This window comes from Emys orbicularis, chromosome 11 (assembly GCF_028017835.1).
Source record: "Emys orbicularis isolate rEmyOrb1 chromosome 11, rEmyOrb1.hap1, whole genome shotgun sequence".
Lineage (NCBI taxonomy): Eukaryota > Metazoa > Chordata > Testudines > Emydidae > Emys > Emys orbicularis.
This window is the reverse complement of record NC_088693.1, coordinates 51,403,181-51,429,206: the sequence shown is the minus strand read 5'-3', so window position 1 is coordinate 51,429,206 and position 26,026 is coordinate 51,403,181. Positions and strand designations below refer to the sequence as shown.

Below are 26,026 nucleotides of genomic sequence, written 5' to 3'. Positions count from 1 at the left end.
ATACTGTAACAGAAAGATTAAATAAAACATAAACCATAGGAATTGCCACACTGGATCAGACCGCTAACTGTGGCCAGTACCAGCTCCTTCAGAGGAAGGTGCAAGAAACTCTGGAGCAGACATTATGGGATAATCTGCTCCCAAGTAAATTTCCTCCTAACCTTCAACAGTTAGAAATTGGCTAATGTCTGGAAGCTTGGAGATTTATACAGCTTCTAAAACTTGTTTATTGGTACTGTTCACTATTATAACTACAGCCATTGGCATCCACAGGAACACTGAATCCTGTTAAACTCTTGGTCTCCATCATATTGTGGCAATGAGTTCCACAGGCCAGTTAGGCATTGGGTAAAAAAGCAACCAATTTGGAGGCATATGGGGGCGGGGGCAGCACCGCCACAACCGCCTTCCCAGTCCGGGTGGCTTAATGAGGTATCTGTTGGCAACCTCGTGCCTCCAGGGACACACATCGCACCGTCCCCAGCACAGAGCGGCGCCCTCGGGGGTCCCACACCGGGCTTCTCCCCCAGCTCTCCTCCTCCCGCGGGTCCCTGCCCTCCGGCTCACCAGCCTGGCGGCGAGGTGGGAGCAGCCGCCAAGTCCCTCCTGCCATAGGGGGCCAGGCTCCGCCCTGGCCGGTCGAGGCGGGGAAGGGAGGGAGTCCCGCGGCCCAACCGGGAGAAACGCGCGGCGCCTGGCCTGGCCGGGACCTTAGCAACGCGGGACGCCGCCGCTTCCCCTTGGCAACCCCCGCAGGGGGCGCTGTGCACGACGCGCTGGTCGTGCCCGCGGCCGAAGCGCAGTTCGCGTGTCCCCGCGAGGGAGAGCGCGCGAGAGTCGGGGCTGCGCACCAGGCCCAGCCCAGGGCTCCATATTACAGCGGGTGCAGTAGCTAGTGCAGGCTTCTCCCATTTCGTGCAGTGGGGCGGGGACATCATAGCCACCCGGGAAGCTGCCAGTGCAACCTTCTAAATGAGGGCACCCCCTTCTGCCCGCTTCCGATTGAATCAGTACCCTGCGGACTGCCTCCGCCAGCCTCCCTGAGGGGGGGAACGTTGGTCTGTGACTAACAGAAACGTTAGGAATAATTTATCCCCGATCACACATCACCCCAATTAATCTTTGATGAAATTAAACAAGGGGCAGCAGGAATAACTGTGTCTCGGTGACTCACTGAATGCAGGGATCCCGTTAACACGATACAACCACTAGCAGCACACTTAAACTCGAGTCAAAATGGGAAAATTGCACAACACTGAATTAGCGCTCCTACAGCACAGCTCGCAAACCCGCCCCTGGGAGCTAGGCTGGCCCAGCAGGCTCTCATCTAGTGCTTTTTTGCTCCAGCTAGTCCAGCACTGTGGGCATCCTCTCATGACTCAAATCTCTGGCCCCCTCATGTTTAATCCCACTGATTCTAAAGTAACAGAGTCCAACAATAACGGGCCCTGCCTTATTCTGATCTACCCTGAACTCGTCTAGGGCTTTAAAATCTTACTCCCTACACTACAGAGGGGGGTCTCACTCACACCGTTCCCCAGCGGCAGGAGGGGAACGAAAGCCCTCCCATTATATGGGGCTCCCGTCCAGGGACCCTATAACCAGCATTCTTCATAGTCCCTGCTGCTGCCTCCCTGGACTTCTTCCTACTATAGCCTGTCAGCAGGCCTCTCCACAGCCTCTAACTTCAGCCTTTTTTCAGGGCTGGGATTCCTGGGACTCTTAATCCCCCAATAAAATCCTAAACCAACTTCTTCCATCTCAACCTTTTACACCTCTAAATTTCCCTTGCTCTAGTCCTCCACTGAATATCTCCCTGGACTCTTTCCCTTGAAGTCCAAATCCTGCCCATTTATTAGATCTCTCCCACCTCTTCCCAGATTTCCCAATCCCAAAAATCAAATCTGCCCCTAGGTATTTTCCTTAAGCCTCCCACTTTCCACTCCCCAGAGAAGAAATATACAGTTCCTTCCCTACAGTCCTTCTAATACTGTGCTTCCTTTCTTTATAATCATCCTTCCCCAGCTGGGCTGCATCTTTAATTAGGCCTCGTCCACCCTTTGGTGCAGCCAGATGTTAACTGGCAACTTTCAGAGCCAGGATGGGGTATATACTCTGTCACACAGCCTTAATTTATGTACAGTTTGGGGGACAGGGAGACACATTTAACACATGGTTTAAAAATTATTTGTCACATCTCTCTTCCCCTTTTGAATTTCAGGTATTCCCTTTCCACAAGTATTTATGGTCACTTTCTCATTTCTGCTTGACAGTCTATCCTAATCAGGATGGCTGTCATTGTAAAAAAATAAAATAAAAAGTTATAATAGAAGAAACAGTGAGGATTTGTATTATGTACATTGTTAATATTACTTTCTTACCATCACATCACTGCTAAACAATAGTGATATAGAGATTCATTTTATGAGTATCTTCCAGATCTCTACATATTATAAATTAGATAAGAATTATATTACTTGTTGTATTAAATCTTGAGTTTTCCCTAATCCTAACAATCACTGTTCTGACATGGACTTTTTAGTATCTTGAACTAAGAATTTCTTATAAGAGAGAATTTCATTTTTAAAATATATAATACCAACACAATTAAATTGTTAAATGTAGAGTACATTTCAAATGTACAATGCAATATTGGTAAAAGGATAGAATGTATGTGATGTACAGTAGGTTTTCCTTCTTCAACTGTAAGTAAATGCACACGATAACCCCTAGAGATGACATTTTTTGTTGAGTTAATGTTATATACTAGCTTCATAATGTGGGCAGGTGGGGTGGATTCAAAAGTATTTCCCTCAAGCCCTGTGAAAATTAGTAAAAAAAAAAAAAAAAAAAATACAGCCTGAATCTGTTGTTTTTCTGTGGAACCCCTGCCTCTCCTTCCCCCAGGGCAGTCATGCTCTGGCAGACCAGATTGAATAATACAGTAGTTCTTCATTAGGCCAAATGCAAGGTGTAATTACAGTTAAACTGATTAAAACCAGTAGATAAAACACAATTCTAAAATCTTGAGGATTTTATTGAATATCCACACATAATAAAATACAAAATTTTAAACCATAAATTTCTCATAAGATGTGCTGTGAACAAACCTTCAATTGCAGCCTCATAAATTAGTCTACTGAAACTGGCTGAAGTCTGCTGCATTTATCAGATGCCTTTTCACTGCTGTTTTCCATTTTTGCAATCCGTGTTCCAAACTGCATGGCCCTCTTTGGAAGAATAGTAGAGGCCTTGAGGCCAAGCTCCTTAGCTGCCAGGCGCAAAAGTAATTTCTCACCAATTCCTCGAGGTAGAGTCAAGTCTGCTTTTTCCGAAACAGGCAGAGAGTTAAGAAACGAAACAACATCTTCATCAAGGAAAGGAAATCTAAACAGAAAATATTATGAAAAATTGTTACCTTGACAAGGTTTAAACTCAAACAAATGTGTAGGGTACAAGATAACTGCTTTTAGAATACTCAATTCACACTTTAGTGATCTGTAGAAAATTTGGACTTCCAAGCGAATATCCATTCCTAGAAGGAGATGCAACATAAATCTTGGTGCTAATGTGTTGTGAGAAAAACAGAAGTGTTGTGGAGTCTTGGGGAAATAAAAGACTGGAACAGCAATGCACATCCATAAGAAACTTCATTTAAAACTTATCTGATTTGAAATTTTAAAAGTCTTGCCCAAGAAAAATAATTTGTACTTAAATAGGAGCAAATGACAGAAATTCTGTTTTTATGCACAGCTCTCGTCACCACCAATAAAGATATATGGAAGAGAGAAAACATAAATTATGTAGGTGCAGGATTGTTTATAAATAGAATGTTTTCCAAGATCAGAGGCTCTTTAAATGTTGAACTACTGTAAAACCTAACTTTGGTACATAGCTACACTGGGATAGCGCAGTGGTTTGAGCACTGGCCTGCTAAACCCAAGGTTGTGAATTCAATCCTTGAGGGGGCCATTTGTGGATTTAGTTAGGGATTGGTCCTGCTTTGAGCAAGGGGTTGGACTAGATGACCTCCTAAAGTCCCTTCCAACCCTAATAATCTATGATTCTATGAAACAAAACATATTTACACTGAAAATTCTGTGACACCATTCTAAAGGGGGGTGGGGAAATCACAAAAATTTAGATAGTTAATGCCTACTGTCAGTTTTTACCTTGCTAAAAGAGTACTTCCTTCTTAAAGATCCTTTCACATGTATCATAGATTTATAACTCCGTAGGTCACTCTCCCCACCCAAAGATATTACACATTTTCTGCTAGTCACAAAATCACGATTGGTGACCTAAGATCCATTTTTTCAGTTTACTATACAGAAAGAAATTCTCCCCAGTGCAGAGTTAAGATGCAAAAACCTCCAGACCATCACTTAACTCCAATGGTGGGATGATTAAGTGGGTCAAACAGGCATGAAAGGAGATGTTTTGTTTCTGTGTAAATTAAAGTGGGGCTACTGAATCTAGGCCGGGGTAGGCAAACTACAGCCCGCGGGCCGGATCCAGCCCCTCAGGGCTTTGGATCCGGCCCACGGGATTTCCCCCTATGGTGCCACGGGCCCCGCGCCACTCTCAGAAGCGGCCGGCACCACGTCCCTGTGGCCCCCCCGGGGGGGGGGGGGTTCCATGCGTTGCCCTTGCCTCCAGGCACCGCCCCCGCAGCTCCCATTGGCCGGGAATGGGGAACTATGGCCAATGGGAGCTTCAGGGGAGGTACCTAGCGGCGCGGCAAGGGCAGCGCACGCGGAGCCCTCCGCCTCCCCTCCCCCAGGGGCCGCAGCGCTTCCTGGCGTGGGGCCGGGGACAGGGCAGGCATGCAGGGAGCCTGCCTTGGCTCCGGTGCGCGCCACTGCCACCCCAGGGCCGCTTTAGGTAAGCGGCGCTGGGCCAGAGCCCGAACCCCTCCTGCAGCCCGCCTCCCAACTCCCTGCCCTAAGCCCCCTCGTACATCTCACCCCCCTCCTGCACCCCACCCCCCTGCCCTGAGCTCCCTGCTGCACCCTGCACCCCAACTCCCTGCCGCATCCCACACCCCTCCTGCACCCCTGCCCTGCGCCCCCTCCTGCACTCTGCACCCCAACCCTCTTCCCTGAGCCCCCTCATACACCCCGCACCCCTCCTCTGCCCCAATCCCTTGCCCTGAGCCCCTTCCTGCACACTGCACCCCCTCCCACACCCCAACCCCCTGCCCTGGCCCTGCATACAATTTCCCCACCCAGATGTGGCCCTCAGCCCAAAAAGTTTGCCCACCCTGATCTAGGCTATACCAATCTAATGGTTAGGAACTCTAGTGGAGAGGTGTGGAAGGGCAGCAGCTGCTGTTTCACAGTCAGGAATAATGGCTGCAAGAAGCTGCATATATTGCAATCCCACAGCCTATGTGGTGGGTAGAGTGTGTGGATTGCATTCTCTAAAGTCATCACTTAGTTCCCCATACAAAGCCAGATTACGCAGACTTTATGCAGAACAATGAATGATCCCCTATAAAGTGACAAAATCAACTAAATAATTCAGGTTTCTATAAGAACACCTAACAGCATGTATGGATTAAAAAAAAATTCTGCTCCCTTCCTGAGGTTTAGAAGTCTTTTGGGCCAAAAGCAACACCAAAAATGCTCAGGCATCTCCTTCCTCCCTTTGGACATATCTGTCTGCTGCCTCTTCAGTTTAAGCTTTGCTGCTGCTGTTCCTGTTATACTAAACCTGGGGAAAAATGTGTGTGACCCTAACAACTCCTGTTCTGTAACAGTAACTCCCAACAAGCCACACAAACTCACTATACCTATCACATAAGAATGGCCCTACTGGGTCAGACCAAAGGTCCATCAAGCCCAGTATCCTGTCCTCTAACAGTGGCCAATGGCAGGTGCCCCAAAGGGAATGAACAAACAGGTTATCATCAAGTGATCCCTGCCCTGTCACCCAATCCCAGCTTCTGGCAAACAGAGGCTAGGGACACCATTCCTGCCCATCCTGGCTAATAGCCATTGATGGACCTATCTTCCATGAATCTATCTAGCTCCCTTTTGAACATCATTATAGTATTGGCCTTCACACCGCATTCATGGTATTTATCCATAAATGATGTAATGTAGGATCTTAAATGAACACCAGGATCATACTGGTCATTAATAGTTGCGAAATGGGTACACGCACACACACACAAACTCTCTCTTTCTCACGCACTGAAAATATGTTCCTAAAAAAGTCTGAATCCAGGCAGTGTTGATAAACAGGTTTCTACCAGACAAAGGATGTATATATTCACATCTGCCTTTGTAAGCCAACACAATGGAAGCCAGTTTTGCATATGAAGTCAACAAAAGAATATAAAAACAACATAAAATCAGCACACCAAGGACTAAAACTCAGGGGAGGGAGAAGGTAGGTGACATCTTGACTCTGGGGGCCAACAATTAATTTTGGTGGATACAAGGAGAAGGCACTAGGACATCTCTTTATCCTGCATCTGAGGGAGTAATTGGGCATATTCATGAAAACAGGATCCCAAACTGCCCTGCTTGGCAGCACAGTAAAGGACATTTAGGAGAGATAAGACTGCTTTTAGACAGATGGTTAGACTGTTAAAGTTTAGTCTCTAGAAAGTGTGTACGGAGTTGTACATGTTACCTTGCTGACTGGATTACCCTTACTCACTGTCTCTTAAATCTTAGCCTTTGATAACAAATTTATGATTGTTTTCACTATAAATATATTGTAGTGCTCTGATGATATATTTGAGCTGATCCTCAGTTGAATCAAACCACCTCATATATACACTGTCTCCTGGGGGATAGCAAACCTGATATTTCTGTGAGTAGTCAGTGAGAGGGGCAAGATATCACAGGGAAACACTTCAAAGGGGCTTGGGGATGGGGTGGACCTATTGTTAAAGCAAAGGGAGGGGCAGGCTAGCACTGTCCAGAGGAGACTGAGTGGCTAACAGACTGGAGGTGCCAGGGAGCTGATTAACACTGCAATGGGTTAAGCACCAGCAAGTCTCTCTCTTGCTGGAGGCAAAGGGGTAACAAGGTGGCTCAAAGTCCTGGGTACCCCAAGAACCATCACTGTGTGCAGGTGAGGTCACCTCAAATGAGTGCTTGTGAAGGTAATGTCATCATACTAACACGAGACTGGAAGTAAAATTTTCAGGTGGAAATGTGATTTTCAAGTTGCTATGTCTTCTTAAGGGGTACTGTAAGCACTTTAAATTAGTACAGGCCCAATGTCTGTACACATACAACAAATGTCCTCATGCAATTTTTAAAAAATTAAGACACAGGGAATTTTGATTTAAAATTCCACTGCAGTGCTAGAAATGGAGTTCTGAGTTGAAACTATTTGCTGCATGTTAAAACAGTGCTACCTTGCTTCTTTTCCATGATCTCCAATAATCCTGTCATCCCGGCCAAGATTTCTAGAAGAAATGCGAGCCAGTTCCATTCCTAGTTCATTATTCAAGCCATCTAAACCATATTTTTTGAAGCAAACACGATGTCGGGAATAGCCTGCAAGCTGCTCATCTGCTCCAATTCCTGTAAGCACAACCTACAGAAGAGTATAAAAAGTGGTATTTTATTATTTATCTAGGAACTCTAATTAAAGGGGGAAAAACATGTTATAGATTCCCAAAATATTCAACTGTAACCATCTGAAAATAAACCCAATAAATATATTCAAACACATTTAGATTAACATAACAGAATAAGCCTGCATTTATTAATTTTTAGAGGGCCTGATCTTGTTCCCATTGATGTCACTGGGAACTCTGATTTAAATTGGAGCAGGATCAGACCTGAACAGTATACCCTCAGGCTTTAACTCATTAAAGAAAAACAAAAAACCTGCTCTGTTATAATAAACCATTTCAGCCTATTTAGGGGAAAAAATTATCTCAATTTTTCAAAAAGTTCAAATTAACTGCTAAATAAATCACGTCACCTGAAAGACAACTAAAATAAAACCAGTATCCACATCTTTAGGTGATCCACTCTGATGCATAAGCCATTATAGGTTGTAGCACAATCTAAAAATAAAGCAAAATCCATTCAACTGTGCTTTAAATCCTCTATTATTTGACTCCAACCATTTAAAACATCCCCATTAGTTGGCAGCAAATAGTATAAATCTCAAAGATGATGCAGAAGTGAACTCCAAATATGCAGAATTATTTTAAAAAACATTAATTCTTTCTCCATCCTAGCTACCAAAGACAAGTGGGAGGAAAGAAGAGAATTCTTGAAGTGGCTATCAAATTACTGAAAGAAGTTGCCCCCTTCAAAACAGCAAGAAAAATATCAGGTGAACACACGGGAAAAGTTGCTCTTTAAATGACTGTTTAAAATATGTCGGAAGCCTTCAAAAAACAATCCTCTCCCCTCAATAGTAATAGCATTTTTTTTTTCGGTCACATACCAACCCAAATAATGATATTGTGGTAATTACTGGTTTGTGGGATACCAGCACAAAACAATGCTGATTAATTAAATTTTCTGCAGATTTAAATATTTCAAATCTGTTTAGGCTAGATCTGATGGTACAATTCTTCTCTACTACATCAATTCAAAAATTGAATATTCCAGGCTGAAGATTATTGCCTTTCCCAGTTCTACTGCTGTATACTCAAGCTTACGGAATAGAATAATTCCATGCCAAGGAACTGAATGCAGGAGTCCTGCATTTTTGGAACTGCAGGCAGTTACTCACTTATTACAACTGCAACATTTACTTATGTTTGCTACTTGTATTCCAGCGACCTTGGATATTTATTCTGTACTGACTACTGAAGCTAAATTGCACTATACTTATTTTTATTGACCAAGTATAAGACAGACAAAGAAGATCTTATACCTTTGCAGAACTTTTATATGGCTTTACATCTCCCTGGGTAGTAATAAAACCTTCTCCCCTGGAAGCAAACCAAACTGCACAACCAATGCTGTCATCCAGAACAGTATCCAATGGATAAATTAAGCGGCTTATGCGCTGTTGTCTCATTCTTTTCAGTTCCTCAAGTGTAACATTAATTTCCACAAAATTCCAAGTTCTTGAAGGATTAATAGTCTCTAGTTCTTCCAATCCAGCCCTGCCAGTGATTCTGTCAGGCACATTGAAGCAAGACAAGTTATCAACAAGTGTAGTATCAAGTTTTTTAAAGCATTCCTGACAAGAATGCAATTCATGTTGTTTTTTCTGCTTGCTTTGTTTAGTCTGTTCTTTAATCATGAAGGCTACATTAAGAAGATCAATTGGTTCCTCCGAAGGAATATGTCGATCAGCTAGGGTTGCAATAAGCATAGAATCAATGCCACCAGAAAACAGTATTGCAACATGTGCTTTCTTGGTAGGTATACTCAGAATTTCTCCTTTTAGCTCATCTGTATCTCTAAAGAGATATAAAACACGTCTCTTTACTGCTTCACTTAAAACATCAATAAGCTGATGGACCAATTTCTTCTTGTGCTCTTCTGCAAGGAATCCATGAAGATCTTCTACAGTAACTGTACTATTAGTAATATTAGGGCAATGAGAGTCAACTGAAGTTTCAGGAACTGTCCTATTTAAAGGAACAACTGGTGTTATTAGAGAAAGTTTTGACTCACTCATCGTAAGAGACACATAGGCAGGTAAATCTTTTGAAATCTGATCCAAGCCACTGAGGAATCTTTCTTCTATTGCATTTTCTCTGGAATGGTATTTCCAGGGATATAATGTTAAAACCAAATATTCAGATATAGCACAGGCCTTGAGATCGATTTTGTAAATTCCAGATGCTGGAACTTCCTGCCATTGGTTATCAGATTCAGAAAGAGCACTTACAGATGACAGACAGAGAGCGCTGTCTAGCTCATTATTAAACTGCCACAACAAACTACGACGACCAAAATAATCCCTACCAAACCACAAGTAGTGTCTAGATGCTTGATAATAAATAAAAGACCATGGACCCTGAACAGATGAGAAGAGTGACAAAATATCAGATTCACTACTACATGATGAAAGATGATGAAACATAACTTGAGTGTCATTCTCTGCTGTCCCTATGTGAATTCCATTGAAGACTTCTCCATTCCAAAGAAACACATTGTTATCAATGTCTGTCAGAGGCTGGGGAGTCATCAATCCCCTCAAGTGAAGTATATGGCCAGAAAACAAACACTGGTAGGAGAGATCAGACAAAGTCTTTATCAGATGCTGGCTGCTGTTAGGTCCTCTTCTTCTAAGGTTGCACAGCAGATCATCTTTGAAGAAGCCACCAATAGTGTGCTGAACAGACAAGCTGACAACACAACAAATGCCACACATTGCTATGTAGAATTTAATTGGTCTATTTCCTGATTTTGGTCTTCTCTGAATTTTCTATCTCCTGATGTGCCCTCTTCAGGTCATCTAATGTGTCTGCATAAAAGAAAAGAGGAAATAAATAATCACTGACAATTATTTTAATAAATTAATAAATTTAATTAATAATTATTAAAAATATTAAAAATAAAATTAATAAATGTGATAGAATAATAATGACTTAGAGGGATAGACAGTGAGCTCTTTGGGGCAGGGACTGTCTTTCTGGTCTATATTTGTACAGTGCCTAGCACAATAGGATCTTGGTCCATGAAGGCCTTAAAAGCCAGAGGCTAAGCGACCAAGGGGAGCTAGCGAACAGGGGACCGCAAACAGGAGAGTTTGAGAAGGGGCGATCCCCCTGTTGAACAAACAAGGTGCGAGTACTAATCTTGGGGTGAATGAGTTTGTTTGGCTGTTTGTGCTTTTTCTTTCTCTTTCAGGTTATTTCAGTTGCAGGGTCAGCTGGGATTGTGTGTCTGGAGACTGTTTGAGCCTTCGTTCCCTGGCTCATCCTTGATCAGCCTCGTGATCACCTGCCCCCTATGAGATTAATGAGGGGGTAGGGCTGATGTAGGAGAGAAGGCCTTAAAAGCCAAAGACTAAGCGACCAAGGGACCACAAACAGGGGAGTTTGAGAGGGGGTTTGTGGGAGGGAGACGAAATAAAATCGCTATGGTTAGGAAGGGCCACATCGCCAGTGCCAGCATTGCTCCTGTCTCCTCCACCTGAGCCTGTATCCAGGCAGACAACCTAACCATGGATGCCTCTACCCAGATCCTGGTGTGGATTTGCAGAGATTGTGGCCACTCACAGAAAGCCAGGCTGGGGGGGGAACATCCAGTGTGAAAGGTGCCTGCTGGTGGAATCTCTCGGGAAGCAGGTGGGAGAGCTACAAGAGGAGGTGGCTAGGCTGAGGAGCATCAATGCCCAATTCCTTGAGAGTATTCAGAGGGAGACGTCAAAGGCTGAGGACGCTATCCAGCTACAGAGGATTGCTGTCACACCACCGAGGGAGGAGGATATGGCTCTGTCACAGGGAGGACACTGGCTCCTGGTTACTTCTGGCAGCAGGCAGTGCTCCATCCCTACTCCCAACCCACCCACGATGGTGATGGAAAACCAATATGCTGCCCTGTCAATGAGCGATGAGCAGTCACCCCCAAAGGTGGAGGAGGAGAAGCCATGTACCCCCAAGGCTGGGAGGATCGCAGCCACCACTCCCCGAAGGAAACGTAGGGTAGTGGTGGTTGGTGACTCTCTTCTGAGGGGATTGGAGGCACCCATCTGTCACCCTGACATGGCATGCCAGGAGGTATGCTGCCTGCCAGGGGCCCGTATCCGAGATGTTATGGAGGGACTGTCAAGGATCATCCCCATGCTCCCCTACTACCCCATGCTACTCATTCATGTGGGCACTAATGATACTGTGAGGTATAACCCTCAGCAGATCAGAAGTGACTACAGGGCTCTGGGAGTAAGGGTGAAGGAGCTGGGAGCGCAGGTGGTGTTCTCTTTGATCCTTCCGGTCAAGGGTAGGGGCCCAGGCAGAGACAGATGCCTCCTGGAGGTGAATGCCTGGCTGAGAAGATGGTGTCGTCAGGAAGGCTTTGGATTCCTTGACCATGGGATGCAGTTCCAGGAAGAAAGACTGCTAAGCAGAGATGGGGTCCACCTATCGAGGAAGGCAAAGAGCATATTGGGATACAGACTGGCTAACCTAGTGAGGAGGGCTTTAAACTAGGTTTGAAGGGGACAGGTGACCAAAGCCCACAGGTAAGTCAAAAACATGGAGACCTGAGAGAAGGATCAGAATTTGGGTGGAGCATGGGTTTGTTATAGCAGGGATAAGGGAGAGAAAAGACAGAACTGGCGGTGGGGGAAATCAAATCAGTAGCTTAGATCTGTATACTAATGCGAGAAGTATGGGGAATAAGCAGGAAGAACTCGAAATGCTAGTAAATAAACACAACTATGACATAGTTGGCATCACAGAGACTTGGTGGGATAATACGCATGACTGGAATATTGGTATCGAATGGTACAGCTTGCTCAGGAAGAACAGACAGGGAAAAAAGGGAGGAGATGTTGCCTTATATATTAAAAATGTATACACTTGGACTGAGGTTGAGATGGAAATAGGAGACAGACTTGTTGAAAGTCTCTGGATAAGGATAAAAGGGGTCATAGTAGGGGTCTACTACAGACCACCTAACCAGGAAGAAGAGATGGATGAGGCTTTAAGAAACTAACAAAATCATCCAAAGCACAGGACTTGGTGGTAAGGGGGGACTTCAACTACCCAGACATCTGTTGGGAAAATAACACAGCAGGGCACAGATTATCCAACAAGTTCTTGGAATGTATTGGAGACATTTATTTTTTCAGAAAGCTACTAGGGGAGAAGCTGTTCTAGATTTGATTTTGACAAATAAGGAGGAACTGGTTGAGAATTTGAAAGTGGAAAGCAGCTTGGGTGAAAGTGATCATGAAATGGTAGAGTTTGTGATGTTAAGGAATACATCTCTACCCCGATATAACGCGACCCAGTATAACGCGGTAAAGCAGTGCTCCGGGGGGGCGGGAATGCGCACTCCGGCGGATCAAAGCAAGTTCGATATAACGCGGTTTCACCTATAACGTGGTAAGATTTTTGGCTCCAGAGGACAGCGTTATATCGAGGTAGAGATGTAGTAGGAGAGAGAACAGCAAAATAAAGTCAATGGGTTTCAAGAAGGCAGACTTTAGTAAACTCAGGGAGTTTGTAGGTAAGATCCCATGGGAAGCAAGTCTAAGGGGAAAAACAACTGAAGACAGTTGGCAGTTTTTCAAGAGACATTATTAAGGGCACAAGAGCAAATTACCCCACTGCGTAGGAAAGATAGGAAGTATGGCAAGAGACCACCCTGGCTTAGGAACATAAGAAAGGCCGTACCGGGTCAGACCAAAGGTCCATCTAGCCCAGTATCCTGTCTACCGACAGTGGCCAATGCCAGGTGCCCCAGAGGGAGTGAACCTAACAGGCAATGATCAAGTGATCTCTCTCCTGCCATCCATCCCCACCCTCTGACAGACAGAGGCTAGGGACACCATTCCTTACCCGTCCTGGCTAATAGCCATTAATGGACTTAACCACCATGAATTTATCCAGTTCTCTTTTAAACTGTTATAGTCCTAGCCTTCACAACCTCCTCAGGTAAGGAGTTCCACAAGTTGACTGTGCGCTGCGTGAAGAACTTCCTTTTATTTGTTTTTAACCTGCTGCCTATTAATTTCATTTGATGACCCCTAGTTCTTGTATTATGGGAATAAGTAAATAACTTTTCCTTATCCACTTTCTCCACATCACTCATGATTTTATATACCTCTATCATATCCCCCCTTAGTCTCCTCTTTTCCAAGCTGAAGAGTCCTAGCCTCTTTAATCTTTCCTCATATGGGACCCGTTCCAAACCCTTAATCATTTTAGTTGCCCTTTTCTGAACCTTTTCTAGTGCCAGTATATCTTTTTTGAGATGAGGAGACCACATCTGTACGCAGTACTCGAGATGAGGGCGTACCATCGATTTATAGAAGGGCAATAATATATTCTCAGTCTTATTCTCTATCCCCTTTTTAATGATTCCTAACATCCTGTTTGCTTTTTTGACCGCCTCTGCACACTGCATGGACATTTTCAGAGAACTATCCACGATGACTCCAAGATCTCTTTCCTGATTAGTTGTTGCTAAATTAGCCCCCATCATATTGTATGTATAGTTGGGGTTATTTTTTCCAATGTGCATTACTTTACATTTATCCACACTAAATTTCATTTGCCATTTTGTTGCCCAATCACTTAGATTTGTGAGATCTTTTTGAAGTTCTTCACAGTCTGCTTTGGTCTTAACTATCTTTAGCAGTTTAGTATCATCTGCAAACTTTGCCACCTCACTGTTTACCCCTTTCTCTAGATCATTTATGAATAAGTTGAATAGGATCGGTCCGAGGACTGACCCTAGGAGATTAACCAGGAGATCTTCAACAATCGGAAGCTCAAAAAAGACTACTACATAAAGTGGAAACTAGGTCAAATTATAAAGGATGAATATAAACATAACATACGTATGTAGGGACAAGGCCAAGGCACAAAACGAGATCAAACTAGCTAGAGACATAATGTATAACAAGAAAACATTCTACAAATACATTAGAAGCAAGAGGAAGACTAAGGACAGGGTAGGCCTGTTACTCAATGAGGGGGGGAAAACAATAACAGAAAATGTGCAAATGGCAGAGGTGTTTAATGACTTCTTTGTTTTGGTTTTCACCAAGGTTGGTGGTGATTGGACATCTAACAAAGTGAATGCTAGTGAAGATGAGGTAGAATCAGAGGATAAAATAGGGAAAGAACAAATTAAAAATTACTTAAACGAGTTAGATGTCTTCAAGTCACCAGGGCCTGATGAAATGCATTCTAGAATACTCAAGGAGCTGTCTGAGGAGATATCTGAGCCTTTAGCAATTATCTTTGAAAAGTCATGCAAGACGGGAGAGATTCCAGAAGACTGGAAAGGGGCAAATATAGTGCCAGTCTATAAAAAGGGAAATAAGGACAACCCAGGGAATTACAGACCAGTCAGCTTAACTTCTGTACCTGGAAAGAGATGGAGCAAATAATAAAGCAATCAATTTGCAAACACTGAGAAAATTTGCAATTTGCAAACACTGAGATAAGAAGAGCAACAAAAATGATTAAAAGTCTAGAAAACATGGCCTATGAGGGTAGATTGAAAAAATTGGGTTTGTTTAGTCTGGAAAAGAGAAGACTGAGAGGGGACATGATAACAGTTTTCAAATACATAAAAGGTTGTTTCAAGGAAGAGGGAGAAAAATTGTTCTTCTTAACTGCTAAGGATAGGACAAGAAGCAATGGGCTTAAATTGCAGCAAGGGAGGTTTAGGTTGGACATTAGGAAAAACTTCCTAAGTGTCAGGGTAGTTAAGCACTGGAATAAATTGCCTAGGAAGGTTGTGGAATCTCCATCATTAGAGATTTTTAAGAGCAGGTTAGACAAACACCTGTCAGGGATGGTCTAGATAATACTTAGTCAGGCCATGAGTCCAGGGGACTGGACTAGATGACCTCTTGAGGTCCCTTCCAGTCCTATGATTCTATGACTGGACCTCTTAGGCACTACAATAATACAAATAATAAATAGTAATAATAATGGTTCCTGATAAGTCAGTAATTATAGCTAATAGTCCAATCAACACAAATTTAAAGACACATAACAAGAAAATATGAAAGTGTTTGCATCAGTACCATCGCACAAATCAGCCCATTGCAGCTTTTCCCCCCTTAAAGATAATCAAATTTAGATATATATTCTTATTGTTTATGCACATTGTTGTTTACATGAACTTTAAAACTGTGCATCATTAAATTTGCATTGATTGGACTATTAGCTGTAACTACTGACTTATCAGGTACCAAAATTATTCTTTATTATTGGTATTATTGTAGTGCCTAAGCCTAAAAGCCTCAATCATGGACCAGGACCCTATTATGCTGGGCACTCTACAGGCATAGAACAAAAGGACAGTCCCTGCCCCAAAGAGTTTACAACCTATCCCTCTAATCTAAGTCATTATTATTGTACTGCATTTTTAAATACAAGACTTTTACCAGTATCAGAACCTGGTGAACTCCTAGCTACTGTCAATATCAGATTTGCACTTTACTATCATAACAAACTGCAATGAACTATTGTAACTAAAGCCTTCTCAGTGTAAACTGGCTAAAAACACTAAGAAATGAAGAGCAAGCACCATTTGTTCTGTCCAGAAATTACCAAGTTCATTTACATCCTGGAATTCATTCCACACCTGACCCTAGATTTCTCATCTAATTGATGCTTCTTGGTCTCTATTTAATCATCAAGTCTCTCTCTCATTCTCCCTTATCTCCAGATGCTTCTGTCCTAGATCCTCAACCCTCCACACCTCCATAATCCCCAAGCCCATTCCTCTAGCCCCCTAAGGTATCCAGTTCAACTTCAGTGTTCTTTCTTCCCTATCCCATGCTACTTTCAAACAGGTTTATTCTTATTATATGGGACCAAATGCTGCAAGATGCTGATTGCTTCCTGAAAGGAGCTGAGGGTGCTCTGTACTTCAGAGGACTGGGCACTAGGCCTACTATAATTTTTACTGGCATCCCTTACTACTTTTTTAGGACTGGCAGCTTTTCATTTTAAGTACTTTATCACGCATATATATAATATTGTGATTACTTTAATCTTCTGTCCTATCCAGACAAATTAAACACAGCAATCATACAGCTTTGAATAAACAAATTATAATTGTTCATTTTGATCTGCATGGGAAATCCTACTCAGTTACGAACACCACCTTTAAATATTGGTCGGCAATGTATGTTAAGAACTTACTTTTGCATTCAGATAGCGTTTCTGTTCTGTCTACAAGAAAGAATATGTTGCTATTTGGTTGCTGTTTATAAACTTTCTGAAAAAGAAGGAAATTGGGATAGGTTAATGTTAATAACAAATCCATAGCAGAAGCCTAATGTGTTATCAAGACAATGGTTTTACCTCCACAGCATTGTTATCTACTGCTATTTTATATTCTTCTTCCCTCACATATGATGAGTCAAGTGCCACTATTTCAAATATAAATTAAATTGAAAGTAAACATATTTATGAATACTTAAAGTGTATGAATGGCTAACATGATATTGGTAAATATCAGGCCAAGTTAGACATTTTAATCAACAATTTAGATAAGACATTACTGAAAGTATTGATGCCAAAAGGACACACAAATTCTCATTCTTTTAAATGGCAAGTGTCCATCAATTTACTACATTAAAAGGCACTGTACTAAAAACAGATGTATGTGATACAAAAAAAATGTAGGATAAAAGATAAAAATATTAAAAAGTTAATTCTTTGCAACACATATTATAGTTGTAAAATGTATAACAGAACATGGTTACCATTTATACTGACAGTGTCCTGGAGTCTCTACTCACTCAAAACTTCAGTGAGAGTTAAGAATAGATTGATTAAAATCTACAGGATTTGACCCAACATAAATTGTATATACAGTAGAGCCTCTATGTTACAAACTAATTGGAGACTGAGTGCAGAAAGTCAAGAAGTTCATAAAATTGAACATAAAAAAATTAGTCAGTACAGTGCCTAAGTTGCAGTATGATGCACTGCATCATTTTCTTGTCTTTCAAACAACTGCAAAACAATTTCCAACACACTGAAGACATCAGAATATAAAGGGATGTTGACTTGTTCTTCACTGACATCTCTTTTGTTGTGATCCTTTGTCCCATCAAGAAAAATGGTTCATGTAACTGGTGGTTTGTAAAATCTCGGTTTGTAAAAACGAAGTTCTACTATACCATAAAGACAATTCTTTATCAAGTTGTATCCATGATATTCATCAAGTACACAAAGCCACACTGAACTATTCAGTCATGGTGATAGGGAACAAAACTTGTGATTTCATATCATACCTACTGTGCATTTAATCCTGAAAAGTTAACCAAAACACGAGATAGCAGTCTCAATTGGCATACTATAGAGACACACACACACACACAAAAAGGGGGGGGGGGGAGAGGGAGGTGAAGTGTGTTTGTGAAACTTCAGATGGAGAGCCCTGGAGACTAAAGTCCTCTATCCACAGAACAAACGGACCAGAAGTGGCAGGTATATGCTTTCTTACACTCCCCCTCCAATGTGCTTCAGTATCCATCCTCCATCTCTTCCATACTCTCTGTTGAAACTGCCAATGAGTCAGCCAGTGGTGCCAACTCTGATGTGAACATGTTCACTAATAACTGTACCAAGAAAAAAATTGATCTTATTTGACATAGACCCATTATCAATCCTGAGCTATCCACGGCTCAAACTAATTCTGCTTTTGTCAGGAATTGTTTACATGTTTCTGCATAATTTACCTGCACCTTGAAGGATTTATTTTTAAGAACATGTAAGTCCATTTACATTGATTGTCAATTTTTCTGTGCACTGTTGAAATTAGATAGTTGGTAGGTAATGCATAAGATATCTCTGAAAATAAAGTGTCGTCATTTACATATGTTTTGTAGATGACATTTGTAAATAGTTAACCCTATCTTTATTTTTAAAAAGGTTTTAACTTGTGCATATAGGGTAGGATTTTCACACATGCTCAGTATTGGCTTAACTCTGCTCCCCTCAAAATTAATGGTAAATCTCTCTTATTTCAAAGAAAGTAGCTAGGCCAATGGTAAGGACTTCTGAAAATCTCACACATGATGGACATGATTAATAGCAAAACAAATTGTGCTGATCCAAACAAAGAAAAACTAAATTAATTTTTCTTTTACGAACTTTAGACACTGATTAATCAGACTGATAGCTATACAGAAAAACTGATAAATATCGGAACACAATCATTTTGAAGTAGTCATGGAAAAGCTGTCCTGCTTTTCTTAGATATTAAAACGAGAGCAGATATTTCTCCTTCATGTAGGTTATACATCTTTATCTGGGAGTTTTAGCCAATATAAAAGTTATGCTTAAAGAAAAGGAAAGTATTTATTTGCTTATCAGTGCACATAACATCTGTTTTCTCATTTCTATCTACAGCCCTTCACCATTGCATAATGGTCATAAAACTCAAGGGGTTTATAGAGGAGGATAACAGCGGAGAAGGTCTTCTTTTGTATTTTTAAAAGCAACTTTAAACAACTTTTGCCTTCAAAATCTGAGAAAATCTGTGACAAATATTATGGGTTTGACATAAAAATTTGGTATTTCCCCTGATAAAAACCAATTCCTGCACAGCTTAGTTCTGAATGTAATATGGAGAGTAATTCCCTCACCATTTAGAAAATGTACAGTAAGAGGTGTCTTCTTTTTGGCTTGAAGCATTGAGATGTGTTGGAAGGGGTACTCAAGTGTTTTACTTTGATCTAGGATGGGCTACACTTCCATCACCACAAAACTGGATGTGATCACTTCCTGGAAAATAAATCTTCTTTGACAAGGAGTGTAAACTAGGTTAATAATATCAATATAACAATAACTAAATGCTGTCTTAAAAAATGTCAGACTCATAGTGAGCATCAGCTATTTTGAAGTGGTTGTTTTCTCATGCTTTCCCACCTTCGTTTATCTACCTGCTAAACAACCAGTGGGGCCCCTGGATGATCGAGATACAAAAGGAGCACTTAAAGACGATAAAGTCATTGCGGAGAAACTAAATGAATTCTTTGCTTCAGTCTTCACGGCTGAGGATGTTAGGGAGATTCCCAAACCTGAGCCGTCCTTTGTAGGTGACAAATCTGAGGAATTGTCACAGATTGAAGTGTCACTAGAGGAGGTTTTGGAATTAATTGATAAACTTAACACTAACAAGTCACCAAGACCAGATGGCATTCACCCAAGAGTTCTGAAAGAACTCAAATGTGAAATTGCGGAACTATGAACTATGGTTTATAACCTGTCCTTTAAATCGGCTTCTGTACCCAATGACTGGAAGTTAGCTAATGTAACACCAATATTTAAAAAGGGCTCTAGAGGTGATCCCAGCAATTATAGACCGGTAAGTCTAATGTCAGTACCGGGCACATTCGTTGAAACAATAGTAAAGAATAAAATTGTCAGACACATAGAAGAACATAACTTGTTGGGCAAAAGTCAACATGGTTTCTGTAAAGGGAAATCATGTCTTACTAATCTTTTAGGGTTCTTTGAAAGGGTCAACAAAGATGTGGACAAGGGGGATCCAGTGGAGATAGCGTACTTAGATTTCCAGAAAGCCTTTGACAACGTCCCTCATCAAAGGCTCTTATGTAAATTAAGTTGTCATGGGATAAGAGGGAAGATCCTTTCATGGATTGAGAACTGGTTAAAAGACAGGAAACAAAGGGTAGGAATAATGGTAAATTTTCAGAATGGAGAGGGGTAACTAGTGGTGTTCCCCAAGGGTCAGTCCTAGGACCAATCCTATTCAACTTATTCATAAATGATCTGGAGAAAGGGGTAAACAGTGAGGTGGCAAAGTTTGCAGACGATACTAAACTGCTCAAGATAGTTAAGACCAAAGCAGACTGAAGAACTTCAGAAAGATCTCACAAAACTAAGTGACTGGGCAAGAAAATAGCAAATGAAATTTAATGTGGATAAATGTAAAGTAATGCACACTGGAAAAAATAACCCCAACTATACATACAATATGATGGGGGCTAATTTAGCAACAACTAATCAGGAAAGAGATCTTGGAGTCATCGTGGATAGTTCTCTGAAGACATCCACGCAATCTGCAGCGGCAGTCAAAAAAGCAAACAGGATGTTAGGAATCATTAAAAAAGGGATAGAGAATAAGACTGAGAATATCTTATTGCCATTATATAAATCCATGGTACGTCCACATCTTGAATACTGTGTACAGATGTGATCTCCTCATCTCAAAAAAGATATACTGGCATTAGAAAAAGTTCAAAAAAGGGCAACTAAAATGATTAGGGGTTTGGAACGGGTCCCATGTGAGAAGAGATTAAAGAGGCTAGGACTTTTCAGCTTGGAAAAAAGGAGACTAAGGGGGGATATGATAGAGGTATATAAAATTATGAGTGGTGTGGAGAAAGTGAATAAGGAAAAGTTATTTACTTGTTCCCATAATATAAGAACTAGGGGCCACCAAATGAAATTAATGGGCAGCAGGTTTAAAACAAATAAAAGGAAGTTCTTCTTCACACAGCGCACAGTCAACCTATGGAACTCCTTGCCTGAGGAGGTTGTGAAGGCTAAGACCATAACAGGGTTTAAAAGAGAACTAGATAAATTCATGGAGGTTAAGTCCATTAATGGTTATTAGCCAGGATGGGTAAGGAATGCTGTCCTTAGCCTCTGTTTGTCAGAGGGTGGAGATGGATGGCAGGAGAGAGATCACTTGATCATTACCTGTTAGGTTCACTCCCTCTGGGGCACCTGGCATTGGCCGCTGTCGGTAGACAGGATACTGGGCTGGATGGACCTTTGGTCTGACCCAGTATGGCCATTCTTATGTTCTTAGAGAACAAATTGCAGCAACTGCAAACACTTTCGCATGATATCGGGTTGGAAGTGAACACGTCAACGACTAAGTGGATGCGGAATGAGCATTTGAAGCAGGAATCATCACTGTAAATGGGAAAGTAATCGAGGAGGTTGACAAATATATTTATCTGGGTCAGCAGCTGAACAGAGACAATTCATTTGAAGGGAAATGCAGTAGGAGGAGAAAGGCGGGAAAGTTTCAACAAAATAAAGACATCTCTAACTGATGATGAACTGCCCATGAAGAAAAGGAAAAAAAACTGTTTAAATCCACTGTTCTGCTAGCAATGATATATGGAGTGGAAAGCTGGTCAATGACAAAAGCGGAGGAAGAAAAATTCGCTGTCACCCAGAGAGCAATGGAAAGGCAAATGTGCAAGATATTGCTCTGGGATCATATACCGAATGAGATCAGAAGGTGTACAGAGGTGACTGATGTAGTGCAGGCGATGTACGACGCAAAGCGGAGATGGGCAGGTCATGTAGTCCGCAGGCAAGACAACAGACCACAAGTGACCGCTGGGCAGACCGGAAATGCGCTGGGCTGATCCCATGACAAAACTCTTTGGCCAGAAATGGAAAGAACATGCTCGTAATAAAACAGAATGGTGTGGCGTCAACTTGCGTTTGTGGAGGGACGGACGAGGACAAGCTCCGGACAAGACGATTTATCTAATGCAAAAAATGAATTGCTAAAAAACCACTTTGTAATCACTCACCCGGTTCTTCTTCAAGTTGGAAAGCTCATCAACTACAACTTTCTGCTCTTTAATCTGAAAAACATAATAGAACTCTAGATTTATGACAAATAAATCAGTATGTTATAACCCACTATTAACACTCCAACCCATGTTTTCAGATAGGTAGATGCAAATATTTGTCTTACTCTGACAGGTCCAGGAGAAATTAGATAGAAAAGTGATGGAGTAAAGAATGGAAAGTAAACTGAGACATGAAAGATGCTGTTTCCATAGCCAATATAAACATAACCAGTAAGATATTCTGGGGCATATGACTGATAGAAACCGAAGTCAATTTTTCTGAAATTAATTTGATCTCAAAAACTAGGTGTCTGTAGAAGTCTGAGCCAGCAAACCAGGAGGGAGTAAATCACATTTTCAAATACCTGCTTTAGAAGGGAGGTAATTTGTATACAACCTGCATCTTTTTCTCCACAATTGCATGTGATCACTACTGCACATCTAGGGCCTGATTCCAAAGCCTACTGAAATCGATGGGAGTCTTTCTATTGCTTTCAATGAGCTTTGCACCGGACCCTAATAAAGCCTACTACTCTTGTAGATGGGGTTACTATGTAGGCAAATATGGTATGTTTTGTAATCAACGGGGATGACAGAACAGGCTATGAACTAGATTCTGAATTATTCTGGTATAAATCAGGAGAATTTCAGTGAGGTTAATGCAACAACAGCATATGAAAAATCTGTTTTGTGGGATTTTCTTTTCAGGGGAAAAAATGGGTTTCTTCATGATTTTTCTAACTTCTTTGTCACTCTGAAGCAGGCAACAGTACAAAGAACTGTGAAGCCAATTTTGTCAATTTCCTGGAAATGCCTCTAGGGCAGGGGGAATCTTTGGGGTGCAGAACTGTCCACACCTTCTTTCCCTGATATATGGGTCACTGTTGGAAAAAAGACCAAAGAACCTCTACACTTCAGCTATTACAGGCTGCAAGAATGGCCCTTGGGGCCATAGGCAACTGGACATAAACTAGAACAACACAGCATCTCCTCTAGTTTATGCCATGGACTGAACAGTACCTTAACTGATTCCAGAATTTGGAAGTCACGAAGTTGGCATAAATCCACCTTTGATCCCATTCCTGTCTCTCAGGCGATCAAACCATAGCACACATTTTGCACCAATATCCTCCACTGAGGACTCTATGGAGAAGCAGTAAATTTACAAAAGGAAAGTGAAGGAGGTTCCTTGGGATTTAACAGACTACAGACTGATGACACTATTGTCTCTACAGTAAATATTTAGTGTTTGTGAAGAAGGCCAGAAAGACAACTCCAGAGGCTAAAATATTTTATGTCTCCATGGAGCTTGTATGGGACAAGTAGCTGCAGCATAAGATAACCCACAATTCCCTGACCATGTGTGTCTCAAGCTTGGAATGATCAACAGTAGGCATGACAAAGTAGTTCTACCAATATGTCCATTTAGCCCTTCACTAACACTGCCACTAAGGCCATTAATTAGGGCCAAATTATGGTGGAAGTTTTTCTACTGTGAAAATTAAAAAAGCCAAAGAAATTTCTGCTTTTTAGTGGTACTGAATCTCTAATTTTTTCCTGCGGGTAAAAATAAAGTCATCACCCTTATATTCCTGCTGCCCTGCACCCCCATTTTCACAGCAAGAGCCCAATGTCACACGATTTCCCTGAAAGTATTTCCAGGGCCAATGTAACATCCTGATTCGCTGTGGCGGCACTATGACGTTACACCTTGCAGCGTGACATCACTGCGAACGCTCTTGTAGTGATGAAGCCAAATAAGCAAGATGACATCATGCTGGTGCCCCTCCCCCACGCCCGCAGCGCCTCCCCCCCACTGGGCCCCGCCCTCCCAGCCGACAGGGGGCCCCACTCCTCCCGCACTGACCCCAACCGGAACTGGACCAGTTTCTCTTCTGAAGAGGCCGGAACCTCCGGTCTCGTGAGGGCCGCGTGCGCGAGTGTCATTCGCGCCACACCCCCACCTTTCGGTTCAGCTCCTCCTTCTGGTGCAGCTTCGCCCCCTCCTCCTCTCTCCGCGGCTCCCGGACCGACATTCCCTCCTTACGTGTCCCGTTGCCAGCGGTGACAGGCGCGAAACCCACACACACGGGCTCGCGCTTCCCTAATCCCGCTACGTGCGGTGGGGGACGACTACTTCCTTCAAACGCCCCAACCCACGAACTGCGCAATCGCACTACACGCAAAGCCCCTAACTACGCTCACCCAGCTAGGCCGGTGCAGCGACGGAGCATGCGCGAACTTTCCGAGCATGCTCAGTAATAATCAAGCATCCGGGATATTGTTGGCCCCCCTTGGTGTAACTGAGCATGCTCAATTGCAACGTTGGAAGCCGTTGCCCTAACTAGTCTGCCCTTACCTGCCATCTGCGGGGTGTGGAAATAGGGCCCGTGGGCCACAAACGGGGCAGGGCCCAGGAAGGGCCTGGCTGACGTGGGCAAAAAGGGGACTTAAGGAGGACGGGGGGGTAGTAAATAGAGGCCGCTCCTGTGCTCCTCCTTGGGTGGTGCATGTGTGGCAAGAAAGCCACAATCTAGCCCAATGCCTAGCTCTGCGTTTCCCAGATTGAGCCACAGCTCTCTGGTGCCCTACCAAGCCCTCGTGGGGAAGCCACCAGTGTTGGGGTGGGGGGTGAATTAATATGCCAGTCTGTGTTCTTTTCTAATGATGAGACCATTAAACTAGGCTTAAAATCACTTTATCTATGGGCACTGGAACTGCTCTGTGCCCCCTGGAGTGTGGGGACTTCAGCAGAGAGACTCCCTGCTGGGGGAAGCACCCATAGGAAAGCTCTTGATTGAAAGCCCCCCGCTAGAGTAAAGGCAAAGTGAGGCCCCCAGTGCTGACCAGCACCAGCAGACAGTGGAAGGGAGGGAGGGATAGGTGCTTCTTATTTTTCTAAACTATAAGTAGTGCAAAAGTGTTTTAACTCTTTAAGTCAATATCCTTGAAGCTAGTGTCTTGAGTTGGTTAAAAAAAGTTATTTGGTTGTGAGGAGCCATCTAGTTTTAAAATCCCTGGAAGGGAGCTGCAATACAATAAAGTTTGGGAACCCCACACCTTGAGAATCCAGTTTTATCAGAAAAGCTGCCCCTAGGGAGCTGTAAACGGCTGCCTCCTAGAACAGGGGTGGGCAAATCTTTTGGTCCAAGGGCCACATCTGAGTATGGAAATTGTATGGCGGGCCATGAATGCTCACAAAATTGGGGGTTGGGGTGCAGGAGGAGGTGATGGCTCTGGGGTGGGGCCAGAAATGAGGAGTTCAAGGTGTGGGAGGGGGCTCTGGACTGGGGAAGGTGGTTGGGGTGTGTGTGGGGGGGGTGAGGGCTCCAGTTGGGGGTGTGGGTTCTGGGGTGGGGCTAGGAATGAGGGGTTGGGGCAGTGCTCTGGGCTGGGACCAAGGGGCACAGAGGGCAGGAGGGAGATCAGGGGGTTGGGGTGCAGGCCTCAAGCAGCTCCCAGAAGCAGCGGCATGTCCCTCCTCCAGCTCCTACGTGGTGGCGTGGCCAGGCAGCTCTGTGCACTGCCCTGTCCACAGGCACCGCCCCTGCAGCTCCCATTGGCCGGGAACCCTGGCCAATGGGAGCTGCACAAGTGGCGCTTGGGGCAGGGGCAGCGTGTGGAGCCCCCTTAGCTGCCCCTACACGTAGGAGCCGAAGGGTGGACATCCCGCTGCTTCCGGGAGCCGCGCAGAGCCACGGCACGCGCGGAGCGGGGCAAGCCCTGGATCCCGCTCCCCGGCGAGAGCTCTAGGGACGGATTAAAACGTCTGAAGGGCCTAATGTGGCCCCCCGGGCTGTAGTTTGCC

At 43.2% G+C, this 26,026-nt stretch overlaps 1 protein-coding gene across 1 annotated transcript; it reads right to left on the bottom strand.

The window, feature by feature from the left end:
* Window positions 1-3,058: 3,058 nt before the first annotated feature.
* Window positions 3,059-24,394, bottom strand: ASNSD1 (asparagine synthetase domain containing 1). Its single transcript, XM_065413418.1, has 6 exons — window positions 24,183-24,394; window positions 22,177-22,230; window positions 16,784-16,859; window positions 8,863-10,410; window positions 7,379-7,560; window positions 3,059-3,387 (listed from the first exon to the last, which is right to left on the bottom strand). The coding sequence occupies exons 4-6, from the start codon at window positions 10,315-10,317 to the stop codon at window positions 3,132-3,134; spliced, it is 1,893 nt and encodes a 630-aa protein (XP_065269490.1). The 5' UTR covers window positions 10,318-10,410; window positions 16,784-16,859; window positions 22,177-22,230; window positions 24,183-24,394; the 3' UTR covers window positions 3,059-3,131.
* Between the last annotated feature and the right edge of the window lie 1,632 nt (window positions 24,395-26,026).

Bases quoted from the DNA above. Each gene is read 5' to 3' on its own strand.
- ASNSD1 (XM_065413418.1), bottom strand. From the start codon at position 10,317: ATGTGTGGCATTTGTTGTGTTGTCAGCTTGTCTGTTCAGCACACTATT. The intron at 7,561-8,862 runs GTATAAGATCTT...ACTCTTCTGTAG, and splicing joins CATATAAAAGTTCTGCAAAG to GTTGTGCTTACAGGAATTGG. The intron at 3,388-7,378 runs GTAGCACTGTTT...TTTTCTGTTTAG, and splicing joins GATCATGGAAAAGAAGCAAG to ATTTCCTTTCCTTGATGAAG.